Source organism: Lacerta agilis, chromosome 13 (genome assembly GCF_009819535.1).
Source record: "Lacerta agilis isolate rLacAgi1 chromosome 13, rLacAgi1.pri, whole genome shotgun sequence".
NCBI lineage: Eukaryota > Metazoa > Chordata > Lepidosauria > Squamata > Lacertidae > Lacerta > Lacerta agilis.
The window spans coordinates 31,851,856-31,878,196 of NC_046324.1; the positions used below are offsets into that span (position 1 = coordinate 31,851,856).

A 26,341-nucleotide genomic window follows, 5' to 3' on the forward strand; every position below is an offset into this window, starting at 1 on the left:
TGATGGCAGAGTTTAAAGGCTGCCATGCAAGATCTGGTTCTGGTTGTGTAATCCACTGCACCACAATTCTTGGTAAAGTACTTCTGTTTGCCCTTGTGCAGCATTCAGCCAGTGCAACAAGTATACTGCTAAGTGATTTTAACTTAGTGCTGCATTGGACACAATCCTAAGAACAAGTGGCTGAATTTGTTTGGGGTTTCCCCCCCTTCTCCCTCCCAATCCAATTTCCTTTTGTGCCATGTGCTTGAGATAGTAAGTGGAGAAAACCAGAAGCTGGGTCTGGGTTATTTTCAAAGGGATAGGAGCTTGGCCCAGTAGTTATGACTTAGTCAGCGGGAGGTAAGACATATTGACTCACACTGAGTAGGCAGCTATCCAGCCAGATGCTGAGCCAAGCGCTCAGGGACTGCTAGATAATTGCCATGCACTGGTTGCAAGAATTTAGCTAATCCTAGGAAAAGCGCACAAACATACACACACACAAACTGCAAATTGTCTCTGTAGTGACAGCCAACTGTACACACTGTCCCTTGCTGTGTTGTTTTCACAGACACAACTTGTTCATGTTGAGATGGCAGGCGCTATTTTTAGACAATCCTCCTGGTATTCAAATGAAAGAGGAATTGTGTATTTCTGCACAACTGTCACAATTAATTAATGAGTCAACTGGGACTTTATGTTTTGGTTTTTTTGGGGGGGAGAGAAAGGAAGAGAGAGAGGTGGGGAGATAAATGGTTTAAAAAACATTGTACAACTGCTTGGAATTGTCCCCTTATAGATTATTGTCCCTTCTGGTTGCCTTCTCACTCTGCTCCATTTTCAGGTTAGAAAAGAAGACTGTATGGTTTTTGTTTTGGGGAGTTGGGGGGGGGACTACGAAAATTATGAAAAAGCCCTATTAGAAATCAACCAAGGAGCCCAACAGTATGATAAAGACATCTGAAATAAAATATTTCTCACAACACATAATTAAGATGTCTGGCTTTAATATGCCAAGCTTCTGCTGAACTACAACTCTCAGCAGCCCCAGCAAGCATGGCTAATGGGATGATGGGAACTCTAGTTCCAAATCATTGGGAAGGCTGAAAGCTTCCCCACACTTGCATGAAAGAATAGATACCCTGTTTATTATGGGACATTATTGCATTCAAACCAACAATCCATGCCTTGCCAGATGGGCATATGAAGAGACTGAGGGTCACAGAGCTTTCCTGTAAAATTTGCTAGAAAGAATTGTGAAATCACTTCCTTTGCCTGCCTTGGCAGGAAGCTGTAACACTACATACTTCCTTCCTGTCTGGGCAGCTTCTCTTTTCTTCATCATGCTTCCAAGCTGACCACATGTGCATGTCTGGGCTCTGCAGCTCAGGCACCATTTTTTAAACTTACATTTTGCACTTTTGTAACTTAGATGGTAGTTATAAACCTGCCTTCATTTAATTGCTGCTTTGAGACCTAGATTATGTAAGTAAATACTACTTCTATTTCTTCACAAAACAATGTTTTGTTTTTAAGGGGGAGATAAGGGGTAATACCAGGAAAATCCAGTCTGCCTTGAAGCACCTTTGATTATTGTTTCGAAAAGGTTAAATCAACCTTGTATTAGCTTCCAAGTTTAAGCTGCAAAGGATGATATTCTGCTGATCTTGTTATCCTCCCCAGTGTCTAAATCCATTCCAACATTTATCTGGCCCTCAAGACTCTCATTGGTCCCTGTCTCATTACACCACACCACATCCTTCACCAGTCCTATTCTATGCCAACATTGAGCGTTCATTCCTGGCTGAAATGTGTCATTGAACTGTGATAGTGTCTGGATGGAGGGTGGAGAGTCTGCACAACGGATGGACCAGTCATTAAAGGAAATTTGGGAATAGTGCCCGAGAGGACTTTTGGAAATGTTTAGGGAAGTTTTTAAACTGTGATATTTTAAATGTATTTTAATGTTTGGTGGAAGCCGCCCAGAGTGGCTGGGGAGACCCAGCCAGATGGGCGGGGTACAAATAATAAATTATTATTATTATTATTATTATTATTATTATTATTATTATTATTAAATAACGTATGGTTCTATATGGGAAGCTGCTGTAGAAGAACCTAAGGTGTAGACACAAAGTCAAGGAAGGTGTGACCTCAGATATCTATCTATATTCACATACATATACACGCTGGTTATCATGGGATGGGGGAGAAATGTGTTCCTGTTTGCATTTTAGTGTAAAATTGCTCTATTTACATATTCCAAACCAATAAATGAACTAAAACACAGGTGTCCTTTGAAGTGTGCACTTCTCAAAATTTTGTGATGCACTTTTCCCACCAAAAATGTGTGCACAAAAATGCATATATTGGTAAAGGAATTGCACACCAAGATGCATACATCAGAAGAAATCTGCACAAAAAGGCATGCAAACTTTAATGCAGAGTATTAAAAAGAAAGAAAGAAAGAAAGAAAGATCAATTGGTGCAGAAACAGTGGATTTGAGACTGGAAAAATGAGAAGCCAAGAGAAATCAAAATAGTCATATTTGTCCATTCCTAACACACTCATTGCTGCATGCTGGCTGCTTTCCATTGTATGTTCAGAAAATGTTGCACCATTTCAAAGCAGCCTAAGAATACATCACATTTTGCTTAATCTCACAAATGCTGTCTCCCTCCCTCTCTTTCCCAAAAGACCAAAAACAAATATTTGTTTAGCCTCACAGATGGATATGTACAAAATTCAGAGGTCTTTTATTGCATAATGCACCTTTACAAAACAGCATAATACAGGATCAGCTTGTATCTGTGTCTTCTTGTCTGAGGAGTAGATTGGTTAATAACCCATCAAGGCTGTATGTAAACCAATCAACCAACAGAACAATGGTGCAGATGTTGACTGGTGCCCAGCACATCATAGACATAATTAAACACAATGAGGCATTTCCCCACCCAAATAACAGAGGTCAAATGTGGTTTGAAGAAAAGTAGAATATTAACACAAAGCCTCATTTACTGGACACCTGCCTGGTGATATATATACTGTTTGTCCTGTGATGAAAACATGAATTTTCATTTTCTTATCTGAATTCAGCTATCATCACCAAGCGTGAAGGGGGGAGTCCACACCCCAAGCAAATATATTCTTCACATTACCATATATCTTCTCACTGCTGCTGAACACCACATTTGCTAGCTCCATAAAAAAATACAAGGCAATCAAATTTCCGAGCCATATAGAAAATCTGGATATTTCTGCCTTTCTCTGCAGTTTAAACCAGTGAACACAAACACAATCTACATTGTCTAATAAAGGCTTTAAAATGCTACACGATGTTGCCATATTCCTTGCAATGTAATCTCATCACCTGGAAATGAAAGTGATATATTAAAAATAATACAAAAAGGAAATATGTATGAAATATATATTTGCATCTAAATAAATATGGACTTCCATATGTATTATTTATTTTCATTTCTAAAATTTCTATCCCAGTCTTCCTACAAGATAGTCCAAGGTAGCTCACAACATATAATAAAAACCATGCAATATTTCTATGCTAATCCTGTTGTGTGTTACTCTTATGTCTGCTGTATGACACGTGTATACTTATTTATTTATAGTTAACATGTTTGTGCCCAGATAGGCAAATAAAGATGGAGACACATAGGCTGGGGTAGAACTGGGCCACTTTTATTTAGATCTTAAATTAAAATCAGCAGAGGGAGATGTCTAAAGGGCAGGAGCTAACTTAACTGTATAACTATAACCTTTGGGAATCCTAGTGTGCCCCGATTCCCCAGCCACACCCTGAAGGTGAGAAGGGAGGCCTTTCTCCTCTGTAGCAGAAGGGGCTGCAGCTCAGTGGTAGATCATTTCCTTTGCATGCAGGAGGTCCCAGGTTCAATCCTCAGCGTCTCTTGGTAGGGCTGGGATAGACCCCTGTCTGAAACACTGGGCAGCCACTGCCACAGGAATGTAGACAGTAATGATAAATGACCTGACTCGGTATAAGACAGCTTCCTACGGTCCTGTGCTGGATTTTCTGAGGAGTAGATTGGTTAATAACCCATCAAGGCTGTATGCAAACCAACCAACCAACCAACAATCACACATAGTTGCCTGACATAAAGGTGACACCATGGCCACTTTCTCCACCTGCCTTACTCACATTGGGCTCATCCCAAATACAAGTGGGAAAGGACCGTAGCTCAGAGGTGGAGAATCTGCTTTGCATGCAGAAGGTACCAGGTTCAATCCTCAGCATCACCAGGTGGGACTGGTAAAGACCCTGTCCAAAAACCCAGAGAGATGTGAACAGCATAGTCAATACTGATAAAAATCTGATCCAGTATAAGGCAGCTTTCTGTATTCCTAATCAGTTGATAACCTGGAGCCAGCTTTGGTTTTATCTGACCAGGGCAGCTTCCACACACACACACACACACACACACACACACACACAGACTCCAGTCTTCAAATGGTGCCTGCCCATGTTGTCTTGTTGCCCAGAGAAAAGGCTGAAGGAGTCAGAGAAAGCTTGCAACCTCTCTTTGAAATCCTCCTTTTCTCTCTCTCAATATTTATTTATTTATTTATTTATTTATTTATTTATTTATTTATTTATTTATTTATTATTATTTTTTGCAGGGGTAGGAAGAGGTGTCAGAGAGCATCCAGTCCTAATTCCATCATTGGCAAGAGTGGCGTTTGATTCTTGACTGGCTGCACACTCATTTTCTAGAGGAGTAGATCAGGAGGATTCCAGAGTCACCCAAAACCCAGTTGTTAAGACTTGTGCCATTGGTAATACAACCACTGACAATCAGATGCACCAGCAGTGAAAAACCTCCCTCAGGCTCATGAAATTAACACCTGGGATAGTTAATAAAAGACGAGGGAGTCAGAGGGTTGTCACAGATTTTTTATTTTTTTTGCAAATAAAAAAAGCATTACCCTAATTTTAACATGTGCATTATGCTAAAAACGGGTGCCCCAGTGAGTGTTATGGCATTTTTATCTTAGCTAAAAGACACAATTACTTTGTTTACTGCAAACGTACATTTCCTCAGCGCATCTCCCCCCCCCCCATGGCTTATGCATTAAGGCAAAGGGAGTTGCAGCCTAATACAATCTGCATCTATTTATGCTAATAACCCCCCCCCACCCCACCCCTGCTTTCCTCCCACCCCCCTCATGCCAGCCTATTTCCATCGACAACACCGTAAAGCAGGAACATCAAATCGAAAACTAATGGAAGCATTGCACCAATGTGAAGAAAGCCAATCAACCTTAAAACAGCTGAGATAGATCTCATTCAGCAGTTCATTCATTCTTTATAGAATCACAATGAAAATATTCCTAGGTGAATCAGAGTTATATAAAGAAAGAAAATAATAATAACAATAACAACAATAATACTTGGTTTTTCTGAAAGGTTGTAAAGCATTGGGTTCTTTTGATTTATGGAGGTTGCCAGCCAGCACATTAAGCAAAACAGCTCAGTGTGCCAAGGGGGCCCTTTTCTCCCTCTCCAACCCACAACTCCCCCTGAAATTCCCTTTATTAACCCAAACCAGGCCCTGCCAGTGAGCAAAGAACCGGCAGCGCAGGGTGTATAAATCATTAAAATTATGCTGTGAAATGGCTGAGGTTCCCTTTGCAAGCTGGGAGACCTTCTTGCACAACAGGAGCTCGAGGCCCTAGAATTGGCTGCTATGAAACGTAGTCCATCATTCTCGGAAGCTGGCAGGTTTCCACTTTTCCCTCTCTTCCCGCCCCCACCCCAACCCCCCCCCCCCAGCTCCACTGACAGAAATGCAGGGCTCTTTCGACTACAGAAAGGAAGGCCGTATGACTTCTATCGTTTCATAGATGGGAACAGGGGCACTCTGGTGTGCTTTAACACCACTGTTCTCGTACACCAAGAATCACAGTGTTTCTCAGCGCCCTCACTTCCCCACTGCCAAAGGCCTTTCTCTGCTTTCTGGATGCCATTCATCTACCCTTCTGCAATAGTCAGTCCTGCAGTGCCTTCTGAATTCTGGTGTGCTGGTCAGCAAACCATAACAGTGAAGGGGGGAAAAACATGTAAGCTATTGAGCTATTTACAGCACAATCCTATGTATGTCTATTAAGAAGTCAGTCCCACTGGTTACAACTGTGATGAGGAACCTTTTTTTTCCAGCCTGAGGGTGACATTCCCTTCTGGGAAAGCTTCTGGGGGGGGGGGTGGATGCCAGATAGAGCCAGGGGGAAAAAAGTGGGAAGAGCAAAGGAATTTTAATTTTACCTTTTTACAATAGGCTAGTTTCTACACACACCCATCCTCCATCCAGATGCACAAAAGACATTACATGATTTCAGGGACACATTCCAGTAAGGCAAGCCAGTTTGCCCTCCTTGGGTGGGCAGTTTTGCAGGTGGGACCCAGGCCTCCCCTGTGAACCAGCCTATTGCAGGCTGGATCATCCTCCTGCCACCAAATTGGCCAATGGTGGCAGGAATTTAGGAGGTGATGTGAAGCAAGGCCAGTGAAGAATGTGATCTAGGAGGCCTGAGGGCCAGATACAGAGGCCTGGAGAGTTGCATTCAGCCCTTGGGCCTGATTACAGCCCTAGATTACAACTTCAGGGTTGGCCCAAGACACTTTGCTGACTGAGGAGAAGGTGGTGCTCTCCATTTCCATACAGAGAAGCTGACGGTGCTAGAATTTCAACACCGCTGATGGGATAATAATAATAATAATAATAATAATAATAATAATAATAACAACAACAACAATAATTTATTTGTACCCCACCCATCTGGCTGGGTCACTCTGGGCGGCTTCCATCAAATATTAAAATACATTTAAAATATCACAGATTAGAAACTTCCCTAAACAGGGCTGCCTTCAGGTATTTTCTGAATGTCAGGTAGTTGTTTGTTCCCTTGACCTCTGATGGGAGGGCGTTCCACAGGGCGGGCACCACTACCAAGAAGGCCTTCTGCCTGGATCCCTGTAGCTTTGCTTCTCACAGTGAGGGAACCGCCAGAAGGCCCTTGGCGCTGGATCTCAGTGTCCGGGCTGAACGATGGGGGTGGAGACGCTCCTTCAGGGATGGATTCCTCTGCCACACCTGAGGACAGTAGGCTAATTTGTGGGGGGTGCAAGGCAGGTTGTATGGCATGTGGAGCGCTATTCTCCAACACTTCACCACTACTTCCCTTCCACCCCCAGCTTATGCGATCTGCAGCAGCCCCCTCACTTCACATAATGGTAGTGCCGGCCCCGTACAGCTTTAATATCCCAATGGATCTGGTTGTCCTTATGATTACAGAGAAATTAAGACCAAACACCCATTCAACAACACTGACTTTCTCAGTAGGAAATGATGGGTGGCAGCAGCCCAATACACTTTGATCTGTAAGTGGACATGAGCTGGCCCCCTCTGCACCTTCTACTAAGCTCAGCACTTGCTGTGCTATTCAGACACCAGTTCCTATCATTATCTACCTGCCCGCTCACTCCATGGTGCTAGGGTGACAAACCTGTATGTTAAGGAGGGCCATGGTTTTGTGGTAAAGCATTTGCTTTGCATGCAGAGGGTCCCAGGTTCAATCCCTGGTTTCTCCAGGTAGGGCTAGGAATGTCCCCCATCTGAAATCCTGGAGAGCTGCTGCAGGGCAGTGTATAGTGAGTTGGATGAACTAAGGGCAAGGGTTATCAACCTTTCTGAAGTATTCATGGGCACCAAGCTGGCCACCCCCTGAACTAAGAGATTGATTCAATATGAGGCAGCTTCATAAGTTCTTGTTGGTCTTCCTTTTGTAGCGTTCTTTGCTGCTCCAAGTCTGGTTTAATGAACCATAAGAAGGGCAAAGGCTAAGTTTCCCATCAACAGGTAGCTCTTTGCCTGCTCAGTCTGCTGTCCAATAGCTTACCACGTCACAGTCATCCTCACTATGGTGAGATGCATTCTATTTAAATTATAGTCATCAGTCTTAAATTTGCATCTATATGCATTAATTAGTATATGCAAATTTCATGCAAACTGGTGCCTCCCCCCCCCACGATGCTTTCCTCTTTTCGGTGATGCATGAGCGGCTACTCTGCATGTTGCACCCTGCAGCAGTATGCTTTGCCCTGCTGTATGGCAGGGTGAATGGAATCAGTGGAAGGGAATCCATATGCTAGTCCTTCATGCTATTCACAGTTGCACACTTTACTTGGAGGAGGGAGCTGAACTCTGAAGAACAATGTATTAAAAGCTGCCCCCTTGAAGGACCCCCCCCTCAAGTAAATACAAAATAAGGATGGTGATTCATAAGGGTAGGTATTGGGAAAATCAGGGCAATTGGATTATATGTGATGAAGATCATTGCCTGAGCACCCTGACTGTCCTCTGTGTACGTATTGCTAAAGGCCGTCTTCTGTCTGCCATATGTTTCTTTCACATGACACTTGCCTGTCCTGGAGTTTCTTTTCAAGCAAGTCTGTTAGTAAACCAACCATAACATCTCCCTTAAAATGAAAAGAGTGTTTAACAAGTGTTCCTCTTACCACAGAATGCCTATGGTTAAAACCACATTCAGCATCATAGACTCTCTGGATAGGCAGCCACCAATGGATAGGCACAATGGATAGGCACAATTTTGCAAAGCAATTTGGCCCCAAAATAAAATGTATTTTAGTGCACATTGTTCGGTTGGAGAACTGAATTGCAAAAATTCAGAGAAATTAGAATTCCTAGGGATGTACAGTGGTACCTCAGGTTAAGAACTTAATTCGTTCCGGAGGTCCGTTCTTAACCTGAAACTGTTCTTAACCTGAGGTACCACTTTAGCCATTTCTGTTCTCTTCCTGAAGCAAAGTTCTTAACCCAAGCTACTATTTCTGGGTTAGCGGAGTCTGTAACCTGAAGCGTCTGTAACCTGAAGTGTCTGTAACCCGAGGTACCAATGTATGTGTTTCGGTTTGCGTTTTGTTTTTGTAAATGTGAATTAGGTAGGCTTGCCTTTAATTATGAACTGAGTCAAAATCCCCTCTTTCCCATTTATGGGACATTCTTTATTTATTTTGGGTCATTTATTTTGGGTCACTAACAAATGGTTTCCATCTAAAGATGCACCAGCTCTCCCTAATCCAAGGACCTAGTGATATATAGAGAAGCGAGGACGGATTCCCTTCTTGTCCTTCTGGCATTTGTGTTCCAGCAGGCTTTTTGGGAACTGACTGCTTTCAATGAAAGGGCTGGTGTCATGTTGGTTTTTTTTGTAATTATTTGTATGGTTTTAATCAATTTTATATATGCATACAATTTGATAGAATTAAAGCTATATTAAAACTACTTGTTTTTAATTATTCCACACACACCCCATGTTTTTAGTGCTTCTAATTTTTATCCATAAACTGCCTTGAGTCCCATGGGGGGGAGTTGGGGTCTAAATAGTTAAATAAATAAAATATGCCATTACCCCACTGTGGCCTTTGGCCCTGGGATGGCACATCTATCTTTCAGAGTGAGTCCATGTTCAGGTTCCAGAGTCTTGGTAAACTTGAGATTATTTAGCTGCAAGAATATTTGATTGTGTTCAAATGTTTTGTTTTAAAACTGCATTGTTTTCTTGTTTGCCACCATGAGCTCCTCTGTAAACAAAACTCAAAAGTACCAGCAAATTTTTTTAAAAAACCCACGTATTTTGAGAGACAAGATATCTAGAAATTCACACACTTAGAAGTAAGATATTTGAAATATGCATTCAAATGCAAATATTCAACTGAAGTTTTGCTTGATATTGCAGATTAATGTAGGAAACTGGCTGGAACAGATCTATGGGTGAATGCATGCAAAAGTGACACAGTCTGGAAACAGATTGATTTGCCCATCCCTACACTTCTCTCTCACTCCCTCTCCCCACCACCTTATGTAACCAGAAAATGAAATCAGCACATTCAGGCTGACATCATCATGAAACAGCAGTTAGAATCAGGTGGTGGATAATTTTATTCCTGGTGAGCACCTTTGAGCAATTTGTGAATAGGAAGAAAACCATCTTTCTCTCCCGCCCCCTCACTTTATCAGGGGTTTTCGGTTCCTTGTCTCATCCACAGTCCGAAAACTTTAAGAGCGGCCTTTTTCAGCACTTTCTTCTTAAACTGTGCCACATGGACCTTTGCGATTCACCCCCCACAACCAGATTTTACCTTATTTATTTATTGAGGCACTTCCAACTCACTCTTCATTAAATTCAACCCCAGAGCAGGTTAAAAAATATTAATATGAACACGCAATTCATAATAAAACCAATATCTATCTATCTGTCAATGTATAAGGTAAAGGTAAAGGTAAAGGACCCCTGACAGTTAAGTCCAGTTGCAAACGACTCTGGGGTTGCAGCGCTCATCTCGCTTTACTGGCCGAGGGAGCCGATGTTTGTCTGCAGACAGTTTTTCTGGGTCATGTGGCCAGCATGACTAAGCCACTTCTGGCGAAACCAGAGCAGCGCACAGAAACGCCATTTACCTTACCGCCGGAGTGATACCTATTTATCTACTTGCACTTTGATGTGCTTGCAAACTGCTAGATTGGCAGGAGCTGGGACCGAGCAATGGGAGCTCACCCCATCGTGGGGATTTGAACCGCCGACCTTCCGATCGACAAGCCCTAGGCTCAGTAGTTTAGACCACAGTGCCACCCGCGTCAATCTATAACATAACTTTTAAAAAACCAGCAAGTCAGCCAAAGGCCTAGACAAATAGGTATGCTTTTAAGTGGTGCTGAAAACCCACCAGGGTCACTGAGAGTCAAAGTGCATTCCACAATGATGGTGCTCAAGAATGATCTCTCATGGGTGCATAGCAAATGCTCAAGAATGCAGCACAGTAAAGAGGGTGTCCTTTCCCTACCTTGTGAGAGCTGCACTGTTTGCCAATATTCCTTTGCTAGCACCTCTCCATGAGCAGTCAGGATGGGAGCAAGTAAACCACAAGTTGTTTACATGTGAAAATGACATGAAGTTCTCAAGGCAAGTAGAATTCCCTGCCTTTTCCCCAGCAAATGGTTGTGTGCTGATACCCCAACTCTGAGACCACCTGTCTCTCCCCCCCCCTCACTTTGCTACCTTTCTTTGGTGATGGGATCCAGTAGCAGTAGCAGCAGTGAACAGCACCACTTGGTGGAAAGTTGTCTCTGTGTGAGTATGAAACAGAGTAGCACTTAAAGGTTAAAAGGCAGGAAGGCAAAATAGCCTGGGTTGCTGTTGTGATAGTGCTGCCTGCTAGGCTTGTGTAAGCAACCAGTGGAACTTTGCCTGAGGTTGCTGACCTCTGGGTGTCTTAGATACCCATTTGGTATTTTGTGATTCCTTTCACCTTATTGCCATGGCAACCTCAAAGTGTCAGTGGGGTGTATTAGTTTGAATGCTGGACTGGGAGGGGAGGAGGGAAGAGACCAGGGTTCAAATTCCCACTCAGCCATAAAGCTTCCTGGGTGGCCTTGAGTCAATCAACATCTCTGAGCCTAACCTACCTCAAAGGGTTGTTGTGAGCATAAAACATGGGGGGGGGGGAGGCGAACCACTTACTTCTCGGAGGAAAGGTGGGATATAAATGTAACACATGACTAAATGAATAAAATAGGTAACTGAAGGGCACTGAGAGTTTCAGTGACAACCTACGTCTGAGTTCCTGGCATGGGAACTAAAGAGCAGAAGGAGAGAAAAAGCTTTTGTGCCTTGCTTGGTGTGTGTGTGTGTGTGCAAATGTCATAAGGCAACAGTACTAGGCCAAAATGCACAGGCCACCAATGGAAAATTGAAACCTTTCTGGTGAGCCACTTTGCTCTTTAAGCAGTCATGTAGCATAATAATAAAGATTAGGAGAACAGGCCTTGTATGCGTGTGCAGGTCCCTGTGCATTACGGAATAATGACATTCTGAGCGGAAATAAATGAAGGCCCCTGCAGTGCTATTCCATCAGCTTTGAAAAGTAAATAACTTCACTTCTGATGAGAGAGAGAGAGAGAGAGAGAGAGAGAGTTTCTTCTTCCTTGCTCCTCCTGCTACAGAGATTAATTGAGCTACACAGCCAAAGACAGGATTAGCACATGAGTTAGAGGAAGAAGGAAAACTTCAGAATGTCACAGTCAACACAAATATTTAAATCTACTTGTAAGTATAATAGCCACTTTGCAACATTCTCTTGGTTTACCCCATGCGGTTGTTCTAATCTCTCTCTCTCTCTCTCTCTCTCTCTCTCTCTCTCTGTATTAGGGAAGGATGGAAAAATTCAGTTCACCACACCTTTAAAGATGAATCTCCTTAATCTGCGCTTCCTGAAACAATACAATAACTGAAAACATGGCCATCCTTTGAGATTTGCATTTCTCTGAATTTTGTAGTGCACTTTTCCAGTCACGTAATGTGTACAAAAGTGCATATGGTAGGGTGAAAGTGAATGGGGAAAGGCAACAACTAGTGGAAATAACATTATAAAGCAGAAAATTGCTGGGCGAAAATGAGTATATGGGGGGGGGGATGCATACAAAACTTTCAAGATTTTGCACTAAAATGCTGATGAATTTCCATGTGGACTTCCTAATTTATTTATTTTTTAAATCACATACTGATGTGGAAATGTGGAGAACTGAACGCAAGCAGCAGAAAAATAAGAATGTGGGAGAAGCTGAACTTAACAGATCCACCCACTGTTTGTGTGTCTCTGTGTCTCTGCGCTGGGGGGAATCACGATTGCACATGCTTGTTCAATAGCTCTGACTTTCTATACAGTGTTTTTAGGATTGCAGATTAAAAGTTCCGATAGTGATGAAGCTTGAAGATGGGATTTCATGGATCACAGCATTGGCACTTAGCCAGCACTAGAATGATTTCAAGGGTTGGTATGGATGGGCATCTGCAAAAGGGCCTCCACAAGGTGCACTATGAGTTCTAGGTTACAGCTTGGCATTGTCTACAATGACTGGCAGCGGCTCTTCAACTCTGCAGCCAAGTGACAAGAGCCCCCTGGACCTGTTGCAGGGAGGAGGTATACTCACTGAAGGCCCATGGAGGGTGTCTTGCATGAGGGCCCCCACAAAGCCAGCTCTGTTCCCAGCATTCAGATGCTTCTGAGCATTCAGTGGACACTGGTCCATTGGAGCAGATGGGGAGCTGCACCACCAACCTCAGCTTGCCCTTAGCCAGACACCACTTGCCTGCTTCTTACTTGTAAACAGAGATGGCACTGGCTATCACCACCCTATTTATTAGACTTAGTGCTGCCCCTTGCAGAATTCAGCAGGTAGGAAGAGGATGGGGACAAAACCAAAATTAGTTGACTCTGTCCATCACTGGTTCAGGCTCTACCTATCATTGGCCTTTCTGCCTCCCACCCCATCATTTCCATGAGCATTGGACACCACTGTATACTACTTGCCAATATTTTACATTTGTTTTCCTTCTAAAGAGCCAACGCCACAAAATAAGTCAAGCGTGCTCTAAATTAATCCCATTTGCATTAAAATGGTGCAGGTTTCTTCTACATTCCTAGGGAAGTCAAAGTGCATGTTGCCCCCCAAACCAGACCAGAGCATCTTTGGTGATCTTACAAAGGATCAATATATATAATTAAAATGATCGGAAACAACTGTGAAAAATATCGAACCTAGGGGGCGGAAACCAGTTGCACAGATTGTTATTTTCTTCCCAATGCAGCTGATAAATAACTTACTTTTCCCACTTGAAAAAAAAGATTATTTGTAAATACAAATAATGATTAAAAAAAACATTTTGATTCTTTCATTTTACAGGTAAGATTGTTTGTTGTTGTCTCTCTTTCCTAGACTCAAGTCACATGTCATATGGGAACAGATTTGTTTGTTTCTAGTCATCAGACCACCCTGATTTTAAAGAAAGAAAAGAAAGCTGGTCCAACTAGCTTAGTATTATTTACACTAGCAGTGGCTCTCTGAAGATGCTAGGGGTTGAACCTTGGACTCTGCATGTAAAACAGATGCCCTACCCCTGGGATATGGCCCTTCCTCAAGGGGAAGAAATGGCAAGGACTTATCAGATCAAGAGGGTGAATCAGGACATACTGGAAGATTCAGGTTGATGAAGAAAGGCACTTTTTCATACAACAGTGCATAGTTTAACTATGAAATTTGCTCAAACAAGATGTAGTGATGGCCAGCAACTTGAATGGCTTTAAAAGAAAATTTATGAAGTATAAGGCTATCAGTGGCTGCAAATCAAGATGACTATGTTTCCCCTCCACAATCTGAAGCAGTGCACCTCTGAATACTAGTTACTGGGACTCACAAGTGCACTCAGGTCCTGCTTATGGGCTTTCCAGAGGCATCTGATCAACACTGGCGGAGGAAGAGGAGTGGGGGGGCACACCGTCCCTGGCAACACGATCCCAGTAGGGTGCCATCGCGGCTGCCCCCTGCCCGCGCTGGTTGCCATGCCCCTGCAGGCGGCGTGCCCTGCCCCCAGGACGTGCACCAGCCCCACCCCTGCCTGCTCTCCGCCCCCGCCCCCCGGTGCCAGAGCGTGAAGCTCCGCCACTGCTGGTCGACTGCTACAAAAACAGGTTAGCCTTTGGCCTGATCCAGCAGGGCTCTTCCTTTGGCCTTAACAATTCTGATTTGAATGTGGTTGAAAATCTATCACACAAATACCTGGAAGAAGCAATAGCCCACCAGCAGTAGGACACCTTTGTATGTCCACTAACACCATTATGACTCTGAACATATACACAAGACTTTAGCTGTAGCACCTCTGGATGCTTATCTGGTTAAAAAAATGCAAAGAATGCCCTGAACAAGAAGGAACTCATTCCTTTTCTTGCAATTCAGAAGTGCTACTACTTTTACAATTTAGACGCACTAATAGTTTGCCATGCAATTCAAAAACACTCCCTCTTTCAGAATACTAGGCCATTAAGATGAAACAACCTACTCCTTCAGAGGGCTCCTTAAACAAAACAGAATGGAAAGAAGGCAGCTCATTCAGCATCCATGGCCACACAAAAGGGCAACATCTTTTCTACTGCCAGTAAGGCACATTATTCTGTGAACAGCACTGAAGAACAGGCGCCTGCAGGAAACCAAAGAGGAGAATAAGAGGAGGAAGCCCAAACCCCAAGCTCTTAAGATGTTGAAGAGCTGAATTAAATAAAGCAAGGGGGCAATTGCTAATTCTTTTTCATACACTGACCTGCCTCTCATTTCCCAAAGCATGTTGCAAACTTCTATTTAACTGATATTATATTCTTAGTGTTATTATTACCACCTGCTCTCCTCTCCTTTCCAATCCTGGCATTTAGAAGAAAGGAGACACTTCACTAAAATGTTTTCATGCTATTGTGGCTGAGAAGTGACCCTGTTTGACATCGCTGTAGTCAAAATGTCCTAGGTAGCTATTATTCAGAATGAGAAACACACAGCGCTTGATCTCTTAAACAGCCACTTCACATTAGGCTGCCCATAGGAGAGTGAGAGGGTGGGGAAGGGAAAGGAGGGAGCTCAAGTGGTTCAAGAACGAACTACAGAAGACATTTAATAATATATGGTTAACACCCAACTTTACATTTTACTTCAGAGGAAGACCTGAAGATTTATCTACGAATATAAAGCAACCTGGTTCCTGTTAATTAAAAGAAACAGGAGATCACTCATTAAGGGCTTGTCCACACTCCTGCTTGTCCCATGCCTGGAATGGGCAGGTCTGAGCGGTTTTCTGCTTGACCCAGGCTTTTTACGTGTAAATCCCAAGTGGTTTTCTCCATGAAGTTGTCCAACCCTCTTTTAAATCCATCCAAGTGGGTGGCCATCACTGCCTCCTCTAGGGGTGAGTTCCATAGTTGAACTGTGTGCTGTGTGAAAAAGTAACTTTTGAATAACATTGCAGCTGTTCAGAAGAGCAGACATAAGGTCCAAACACATGGACAAGGGAATAAAAACATTAAAAAGAGCCTTGCGTGGCATATCCAGTCCAGTATCCTCTTCTAAGAATGGCCAACATGATGCCTAAGGGAAGCTGGAATGCAGGACCCATCAAATAATAATAGAACTGTAGAGTTGGAAGGGAACCCTGTAGTCATTCCACCCTGTATTTATTGCATGCAGCAACTTTTTGGTTCTGCTGCATTCTGTCCAAACACTATGTTATCTTTCTTGCACTCCATTTGGGAGAAGTTACATAAATTTCACAATTTGGTTGGATTTAAAAGAGGGTTGGACAACTTCATGGAGAAAACCACTTGGGATTTACACGTAAAATTGCTACTGGCCATAATGGCTATGCTCTGCCTCCATGGTCAGAGGCAGTAATGCTGCCGAATACCAGCTGCTGAAAATCATAGAAGGGGAGAGTGCTCTTCTGCTTGTGTCCTGCTTGCAGGCTTCCCATGGGCATGAGTTTGGTCAATGTGATAAGAGGGTGTTGGACAAGATGGACCATCAGACTGATCCAGCAGGACGATTCTTATGTCCTTTACTGCTATAACTTGTTTGTCAAAATGACAGACTGAATTCAAATACTAATAAATCCACCCCCTTAAATTATTTATGCAACGGAATCAGCTTTCAACCTCTCTCTTCACCCACCATTGACAGAACCAATGCAGGGCTCCAGCTCAGTGGCTGTACATTTCCATGTCAAAGGGCTTGGGTTCAAATCCCAGAATCCCTTAAGGCTGGGAAAGACCCCTGCCAGAGGCCTTTGCAAGCTGCTGGTGGTCAAAGGAGAAATTATTGGGTGCAGCTACAAAGAACAATGGCTTAGCATAGTAAAAATCAGTTTCACATGCTGCAGGCTTATTGATTCCAAGAAAAAGGTGCTTACAATCTTGTGAAATATCAGTTCAGAGATGCACCCATGACACACATTTTGCCTGCAAGCTACCAATTCCAGTCCCTGACATTTTACTTTTAAAATGTATTTGGGTAGCAGAGCTGCCCTGCCTGGCATCTTGGAAACCCACTGTCAGGTAGAGTAGTGGACAAAACCTATCAATTCAACCTCAGTAAAGTCTGTTGTCCAAGTACTCACTGCCCATGGGCAACTTCAAGGTCCCTGCAGTCTCCCTCCTTAGGGCTCTTGTTCTTTTAATTGGATTTGGACTGGACCGATCTTCAAAGAGAGGACTGTCCCCCATAAAGCAGGACCCATGGCCACCATTTCATGCAGGTGTGGCGACTCTGGCTGCCATTGGCTCTGGTCCCACCTACACTTGGGTCTGCCTCCCTCCCAACTCACCAGTCCCAATGAAGCATGTTGGAAAATTCTGACAGAAATGGGAATGGAAATGGCCAAGGGTTGCTCATTCGCACAGAATGGAAATCAATTTGACAAATGCAATTGTCATTCACTGTTGTTGTTGCTTTTCCCCTCTGCAAATGATACATAATTGTTTATGGTTCTTCACCACCCCCTCATATGCATTGTATTTCCTTTGCATTGAAATGAATGGCCTTTGCATCAAAATGAATAGGAGGGGGAAACCATAATTAAGTAAAGCTTTGCTACAGGCAGACAGCGAGAGGAATAATGTAGTTTTTCGCAGAAGATAAACTGTAATGGAATGGAAACAGGGCTGCATGCAGAATGGAAAATGACGCCTTCTTACACCCCTAGTTCCAATGGGCGCCAGCCATCACTGCTCAGTGTAAAACAGTTTCATAGGCTCAAACAAGACAGGTCCCCCCCCATGGGATGTGTGACAACCTCTCCAACACACACACACACACACACACACACACACACACACAAATATATATATGTTGTGCTTTACTCAAGCTCATTATTTAAATATAGCTAGCCATGTACATTGCACTTTCCTAAGCAACATAAACAAAAGAAGGGTATTTCCCCCAAATAACTAGCAAGCTAACAGCTGGTCGAGATATCACTAGAATTGTGTGGTTAACAGCTAGGGAAGGGCTGTAGGTCAATGGCAGAGCATTTGCTTTACATGTAGAAGGTCCCGGTTTCAATGCAAGTATCTCCTGGTAGGGCTGAGAGAGAGTGCCCTCTCTGAAATCCTAGATAGCTACTGCCAGTCAGTGTAGACCAGGAGCGGGGAATATTTGACCATTCAGATGTTGCTGAACTACAGCTCCCACCAGCCCTAGAAAGCTTGGTCAGGGATGACAGGAGCTGTGGTTGGCTCCATCCGGAAACCCTGGAGAGCCACTGCTAGTCATGCTGACAATTGGAAGCAAGATGGGCCAAGGGTCTGACTAAGGAAGGTTCCTAAGATGAGCACTGTTGCTTTAGCAATGAGTAGAGCAGTTTTCCTCAGTCTGGTGCCCACTAGATGACCTTGCTGGCTGGGGCTCATGGGAGTTGCAGTGCAAGAACAGCTGGAGAGCACCAGGTTGGAGAAGGCTGCACTATGACATTAGAGGTCTGTATAACATTGTGCATTTAACAACAACAACAACAACAAGCTAACTGTCAGGGTTATTTCACTGAACTGGTTAAAAAAGAAACAAGGTTATCCGGGATGAAAACTTGTCTTGAGCCACTCTCTGCCCTGCAAACTACTTTCTAGTTAAAGGCAAGCAGGCTAATATTGAAGTTTCAGTTCAATTGCTTTCGATCGGCTGGTGTCCGGCATGAGAAATGGCTCCATTTAAGAGGAATTACCCTTTGTACAAATCACTTCACTATTTAAAACAAACCACATGTATCATCATTAAGTGAGAGAAAATTTACCAATCTTTTGGTATCGACAACAGCATGGCTGTGCTGTGAGATAGCATTGCATATGGCATTGCAACAGTTGACTTTGTAACTCCATATGGGGGAACTGTGGCCAAACAGCATAGTTTGTTGCACGGTATAGGAGGTTTTCCTGGCTGTGCTCAGATGAACCCCTGTCATGAGGGGTTTGGCTGCAAGACAGCCGTGTGGGGTGGGGGACACTCACAATACCACAGTCAAGTGCTGTTGATCATCTAAGCCCTGGCTATATTATTTGGTTTAGTTTGTTTGCTTTCCAAAGTCAGATCAATATAGGATGTCAAAATCAGCTCAAAGGATATCTAGTGCTGCTAAAATCTTACTTCCAAACACCACTGGTCAAAGTAGTGTCTGATTTTAAGGCAGGGTGGGGAGGGGATCTGGGGCCCTCCAGATTCTGTTGTCCTCCAGTTGTCCACCAGCCCCTTCCAGAATGGCCAATAGTCAAGGATGATGGGAGTTGTAGTCCAGGAGGCCATAAGCTTCACACTTCTGATTAGAACAAATTCTGTGGAGCTGGCAACTTTGGATTTTATTCATTTGCTTCAGAGGTGAGAGGTGGTGGGACAAGGGATTCTTAGATACTTCTACGTTGAGTTTTACAAATGTTAGTTAACATCTTCATAGGCCAAGATTGACCGCTAACCCATTTTCACCACACCTACTTTTACAGAACATGGGATATTCTCCGATCAGATCCTAAAGCTGAAGGCCAAAGCTGCAATCCTATGTGCACTTATTCAGCAACAATTCCCATTCGAAATTAGCATTGAGTTGCTGGAAGGTAAACATTTGTAGGATCTGGCTGCAAATTTGGTACTAGGCTTGGTAAAATGGTTGACAAGACATCTAAAGGGTTTTGAACAGCTCCTCTTGATGGATGCCAGCACCAACTTTTGACTCCCTCCCTTTCTGCCTTTTAATGAATACATGACTTGCTGTTCATCCATAATATAGACAAGGCATAAAGGCCAGGCTTCCAAATTTAACCATTTCATCAGTCAAGCTTCCCAGTGCATTTGTATAATAAACTGCCGTGTGCTATTTAAAGTTCTCTTTTGTACAAGGACACATTTGCATGCTCTGAAGGATTTCTTAGCAGCATTTGTAAAGCATAGCTTGTCATTAGTGTGGAAAAGGCTGCTTTGTTGACACTATTTAAAAGTATTTCAGTGAATGCAAAGAGAACCTATAAACCTCACAGGTTTAGTTCAGTAAGTAATAAATTACAATGGTAAAGCACAGAGACACATTTTCCAAAATTAACTAAATAACCTATTTCTCCACCTAGGAATGGAGGGGGGGAATCATTTCAGTCCACATTTAAAGGCAAACCTCCCTAGTTTGCTGTTCCTGAAACAATATGCGAACTGAAAAGCAGCCACCCTCCAAAATTCGCACTACTCTGGATTTTGCAGTGCAGTTATCCAGCCAAGTAATATGTACAAAAATGCACATACCAGGGTAAACTGTGTGCATGAATCAATGACAACAGCATGCAAAGATATATCGTATTAGGCAAAAAATGTTTGCAAAAAAATCTGTATATTAGGAGAAATTTGCACTAAAATGTTGAAGAATCTTCATGAGGACTTTTATAATAATAATACTGTTAACCATTGTCATCAAATGTAGAGAACAAGGCTTTAGGTTACAAAAAAGGCAAAACTGAGAGAAACAGAAACTGTTAGATTAACCCGTCCCTACGACCCACCCTACAATTTTTTGCATTTAAGGTGAGGTGGGGGGGGTCCACACTAAAGGCAGCTTCTTAATTGCTATAAAGTTGAAACTAAGACATCTATGTTATATCTACTCAACAATTTTCTGCATTGTGTGTGTGGGGGGGGATAGCGTGGAAGCAGTTTGGGGGCAAGAAACGATTGTAGGGGGATAGGAAGTAATTGTGACTTGAGCATTAGTTAAAGTAGATCACCACACAAGTAAAAGAACAACTTAAGAGGACAGAAACCTATTCTCTGTGTTTCAAGAGAAGAATGTTAGCGACATCTAGTTAGTGATGTTATGTTTACCACTCAGACTTAATGCATATCAATAAAAACTGGGGGGAGGGTGTAGTAGGATCCACATTTTCTGCTGTGAATCTGGTTCGGCATTATGCATCCCCAAAGGACAAGATTTTGTGTTATGCAATTTATCCCCCCTCCCCCCTAAAAAAAGAAGGCTACCAAATCATAACTGTGACAGGCGTAAAATTCTAGACAACTTATCATTACCTGATAAACAAAATGACAGTTAAGACAACACTTCATTAAATGCAATAGAAATATCTGTAGTATTGCAAAACAAACAAACAAATTATCTGAACAAAATCCTAGTTTTTTTTTCTATGCAGCTTCTACAGACCAAACTGTGCTCAAAGGGTGGGGTGACAGTAACAGACCTAGAAATGTATTTTTTTTATTCAATCTCCCCACCACATGTATCTTAAATGTAGAAATCCAATTATACAAGGGGAACAAGAGGGAGACTAGAGAGTGTTAATGGCATGAACCTCTGCAGCGGAACAGGCATCCGCAGAAAGGTTCAGGAAAAACCTTCAAGATGCAACACTTTCCAAAGTGCATGTTGGTGGCAACACTCCTAATTTTGTCCAGGGCGGAGTGAGAGCCACCTCTTTCAAGCATATTGTTGCTGCAGCATCTATTTTCTTAAATCAGAAAGTATATTCTATACGGAGGCTGAGATTGCACAAGGCTATTGCAATTCTACGTAGAGGAAATAGATGATTCCTAGACCCCACTTCTCCCCCCTCCCCTCACCCTCCAACCTCGCATTTATGTAATCTTTTAGCAGTTCCTTGTGTGCCCAGATTGACCTCTAACCTTAAGTCATATAAGCCCTTTCAAAAGCTACTTCCTTAATGTTAAAATTGTTGCCTTGAAAAGTTCAAGAAACAACTGGAGAAAATAGAACTAACTTCCGCTGGTATAGTACAGCTATGCAGAAAGACAATGATCTTCTAAGGGTGATTCCCCAAGCATTTAATTTTTAAAAAGGCACACAGAAGTAGCATTGAGACTTTAACTTAAAAACAAAGGAGAGATTTGGTAGGCTTAATGCTAATTTAAATTGCACGCAGATAAAGCCCTCCCACGTAACAACTATATTATAATCTGTACACATGAACCTTTTAATATATAATTTGTTTGTCAAGCCCAGAGCCAATTCCCACTGAGTGTCTGGCTACAGAAGAGAGCTTTGGTTTCTTTTAAAATGTGAGGTTTTCCAGCAACTGCCCACATCTTAAAAGGCACCAACGCTTGCATCCTGAGCAATTTCGTTTTTTAAAAAAAAAATTAAGAAGATAGATCCATTGCAAGAAATCAAGAATATATTTGGACATTACTCTGTTTTTTCCTCTAAAGAGAGACAAGGAAAGAAAGTTCTCTATTGCTTTGCACACATCTGTATGTGACATCTAAACTGCCGTAGCAGCTGAGTGTTAATAGATAAATGCTCCTGTACCGTACGCTTCAGCTGAGTTATAGTAAATGCAGAAAGGGGGGGGGGAGGGGGGCAGATGACACTCTCAACAGAATAAATGCAATTACATTTGCATGACAATATATTTTAATCTTGCTCCTTCGCACCCAGTGCATATCCCCTGTGTAGTAGGAGGCTCAGTTTATTACCCACAAAACTGTACATTTATAATAAGAATTCTAAGCACAGACATGCCATTGTGAGATGCTGACACTTTGACGCTTGAACATTTGCCTGGGAGAAATACCCCCCCCCCTTGATTTCAATGGATTTACTTTTAAGTAAGTGGACTCGGGTGTCTTGCTATGCAGCCCTAATTTATTTTCCCCTCTGAAATTTCATGGACAAAAGGCAACAAACCCCAAAACTTATTTGTAACACCAGTTGGGGGGACCCTAATACTAAGATGCTGAATAATAATAATAATGGGGGAACCACTGATTTCTAAGGTGGAAGTAACTACCTATGCTCTCCACCCCCAATAGTAAACCCTCAATATGATGCCCATTGATAAATATCAAGATGCAAATCACAGATTTCCAAAGGACCCATCAACTGATCTGGCAAACTTCTACCATCTATATAGCTCTTTCCCCCTACTTCAGATCCATTTATTCCCCACTGACATCCAATTCCAATGAAGGACTCACATGGCAAATTGTGAGTTTAAACCAAATTTGCACCAGGACTGCACTTTGAAAAAACAAATTTGATTCCCAGGAGCAAAAACTGGGAGGGAGAGAAGAAGGATTTTAAGTAATAATAATCACCATCATAATAATAATTCACATAATTTTGTGTGGTAAAAATCTATCTATCTATCTATCTATCTATCTATCTATCTATCTATCTATCTATCTATCTATCTATCATCTATCTATCTATCATCATCTATCTACCTATCTATCTAAACCTTGCATGCATATTGTTCCCAGAGCAAATACAAAACCAAAGCCACAGAAGGGGGGGGGGGAACCATCCTAAAAACTTCAGAATATTTGAGACCACATGCATTGAAGCTGTACCATTAAAGAAAACGGAGGCGCAGAGGCGACTTTCTCGTACGAATTAATTTCTTTTGCTTATTCGGATGCATTCGTACACAGGCAAACACACACAGGCACATGAAAGAGACAATTACACATTCCATTCAGGCAGAAAACTGTTTTCACTTCACCGGGTACAGACAATACAGTGACAAGAAGAGGGAATGACCAAACCCGGGTGAGAGTAGTGGTGGAGCGGGGGGGTGGGGGGAGAGAAGCAAGGGTGGGGGAGAGAGAGTTGGAAGAGACCAAAAAAAAAAAGTTGCTCCGACTTACCTGCTGTAAATACATAAAAGTCAAGGCACAGGACAGCTGGGGACACATGCCGACGTTGGGCAGCGCAACGCAGGTCGTCCCCGTCAGAGGATGCTGCATGTTGCTGCTCTGAACCCGACGTAGGACAAGTGAAGGGGGTTGCATACACGCACGTTGCTGCTGCCTCTCCGGTGCAAGCTTGGTTATTTATTTCTCTCTCTCTTCTCTTCTCTTCCCCCCCCCCCCCAAACCCGCCACCCCAACACCACAACTGCCAGCACTCACTCTCTCTCTCTTTCTCTCAGATGTGTGGGGTTTTTTTTTCCTTCTGCTTTTTCTTTCTTTCAAAAAGACACACAACCTCTCGAAAACATCCCTTCTCGGGGTGTTTCTTTTTCTCTCCCCCCCTTCTTTTTAACAACACAACCTTGCCAGCCTCCTCACCTCCAGCTCCCAGTGTTAAAGCCTTACTACATTCAATTGTCAAGGCAAGGCCATTTGGTACAATTTTCGTTTGGGAGGGTAATCCCACCCAACGCTGCCAAACAACCCCCCCCCCCAGATCACTCGAACGAAACAAAAACAGAGAGGTGTGGGAAGGAGAGGGAAAAAAGGGGGTGGTGGTGAGATTTAATAAGCAAAGGAGAGAAGGCAGCCGGCAGCTTCTAAGCTGAGCTGCTGAAACTCCCCCTCAGTGACAACCGCCGTTGGAAGGGTTTGTTCCACATTAAAAGCCTGGCTCCCTTGGAGAGAGAGAGAGAGAGAGAGAGAGAGAGAGAGAGAGAGAGAGAGACTCCTTCTGGTGTGGCTGATGCTACTCCGCTCCTCTCATTTGTCAAATGGGTCCTAACCAGGGCAGGATCTCTGTACCACTCACCAAAAATTCAAATAACTGCATTTTAAAAATCCCTGGAGAGGATGCAGAAGGAGAGAGACAGGCATCATATACAGTCATGAGGTTTGGGCAATTAATGTCACTGCCCAGCTGGGACGAGAAAGGCTGTTATGATTCACCACAGACACCCCTCCTCTCCAGTGTTTTTTTTCTTTTTCTTCTTCTTCTTCCTCAGGCCCCACACCTGACAAGCAGTTAGGGATTCCCCTGTTGAAGGAATCAGGCAAGCAGAGAGAAAACAAAATCTCTCTCTCTCTCTCTGTATGTGTGTGTTTAGAAATACATGCAATAAAAGTATAGAAGCACAAAAGAAAGTTAAAATACTCTAGAAGATACACATGGCTTTGATCTGTGCCTATCTCTCTGGCCATCCTTCTCAAAACATGTACCACACACAGGGACACACAAACATACACCCCCATCATGCACACAGATGGACTTTACATGCCTGACTTGAAAGGAAAGCTTGAGCTCAAATTTTATACCGAGTCCTATTGCACCAGAAGTACAATCTGATGTATGAAAGCCACAGGAGCAAGGGGGGGGGAAAGCATTTTTTATTCTTAATATTCATTATAATTTTAAAGCTGCTTGTTTAGATACCATGTAATGTTGAAAGTATATTTAAATTTCTGGAGCCCCCTTATCAAAATCATTCAGGGTGAGGTGAAATGAATATACGTATACCATATATCTAGAAAATAATATGTGCGCGCACACACATCTCCCAAATCTTTTTATTTTTATTTTCCATAATATACTTTGCACCTTTCTCCCCTTCTGCGTTTCACAGAAGCTTGTAAAATCATTAACTGCTGTGAAAAATTAGATCAGGCACCACAGCAGAATCTCGTGGAATAAAGATCATGGTGAGGCAGAATCCTTTCCCCCCTTTCTCTCCTGTCCTGGGAAGAAAACATCTCTCTCTGTTTGTGTGTGTATAGATATAGATATAGATATAGATATAGATATAGATATATAATTTCATTTAAGATTATAAAATGTGTCAGAAGGACAATCCATTACAAGAGGCTATTCTGTCAGGTTACATGAACAAACACCATTAGTCACTAGGGGGAATGTAATGTTTACTTTTTTACTTAAGAGAGAGTAATGTCCCTCATTGGAATTAGTATTCAACTGTCGCAAACTGTCTCCCCCCCCCCTTTTATTTTATGGAGTAATAATTATTCATTAGTAGATCTAGTTAGTCTTCATGTAATAAAATCGGATGTGATCTGCAAATTAAATCATTTATGCTCAAAACTTGTCCTTGAGGTCAAATTTCTTTCTCCACCTCCCTTCCACATGTTACTAATATGTAACAAAAGATACTGGTGTTATTCAAAATGGAATTTGACAAATGCATTGAATTATTAATTCTTCCATAAAAAGGCTGAATCTCAGCAAATTACTCTTCAGGATTCCCCTCCATTTCCCTTCCCTCTCAAGGTTCCTTTTGAGAAGCAGAACTTTTCAAACATTCAGAGGGAACCCAACTAAAAAAAGAAGAAGCAATAATAAGAATAAGAAAAGAGAAGGGGGAAGGCAAAATAGGCTACAAACTGTACCAAGTGAGGGAACATTTAGAGTTAGTGGGAAAGATAACAATTCCACACAAAAAATATATTCTGTGCCATTTGTTATTGTTTTTATGTGGGTGTATTTTTTTTTTACTTTTTTATTTTTAATTTGGTGTTGGGAAGGTTGCAACGAAATTGATAGCACATATTTCCCTTTAAATAAAGATTCATTTTTTTCCCAAGCTACCATTGAACTAAAATGCAAGCAGATCACTAGAGAATTCCTGTGATTCAGGCAAACAGCTCTCAACTCGGAAGGTAATTAGCTGTTGCATTGTGAGACATGCACACATTTGAAAAAGCTCCTTTAAGAGAGAGAGAGAGAAAGAGAAATCTATAG

The 26,341-nt window shown here is 42.5% G+C and overlaps 1 protein-coding gene across 21 annotated transcripts in view; it reads right to left on the bottom strand.

Moving 5' to 3' along the window:
* The window catches only part of RBFOX1 (RNA binding fox-1 homolog 1), a 1,003,674-nt gene that overhangs the window by 312,697 nt on the left and 664,636 nt on the right, over nucleotides 1–26,341 (bottom strand). For 2 of the 21 annotated variants that reach the window (XM_033166778.1, XM_033166787.1), the window contains exon 1: nucleotides 23,545–23,761. The exons of the other annotated variants lie outside the window; for them this stretch is intronic. In XM_033166778.1, coding sequence (XP_033022669.1) covers nucleotides 23,545–23,688 — 144 coding nt within the window. In that variant the 5' untranslated portion in view covers nucleotides 23,689–23,761. Of the gene's footprint in view, nucleotides 1–23,544; nucleotides 23,762–26,341 lie in introns of those variants that run through there. 21 annotated transcript variants of the gene reach the window in all.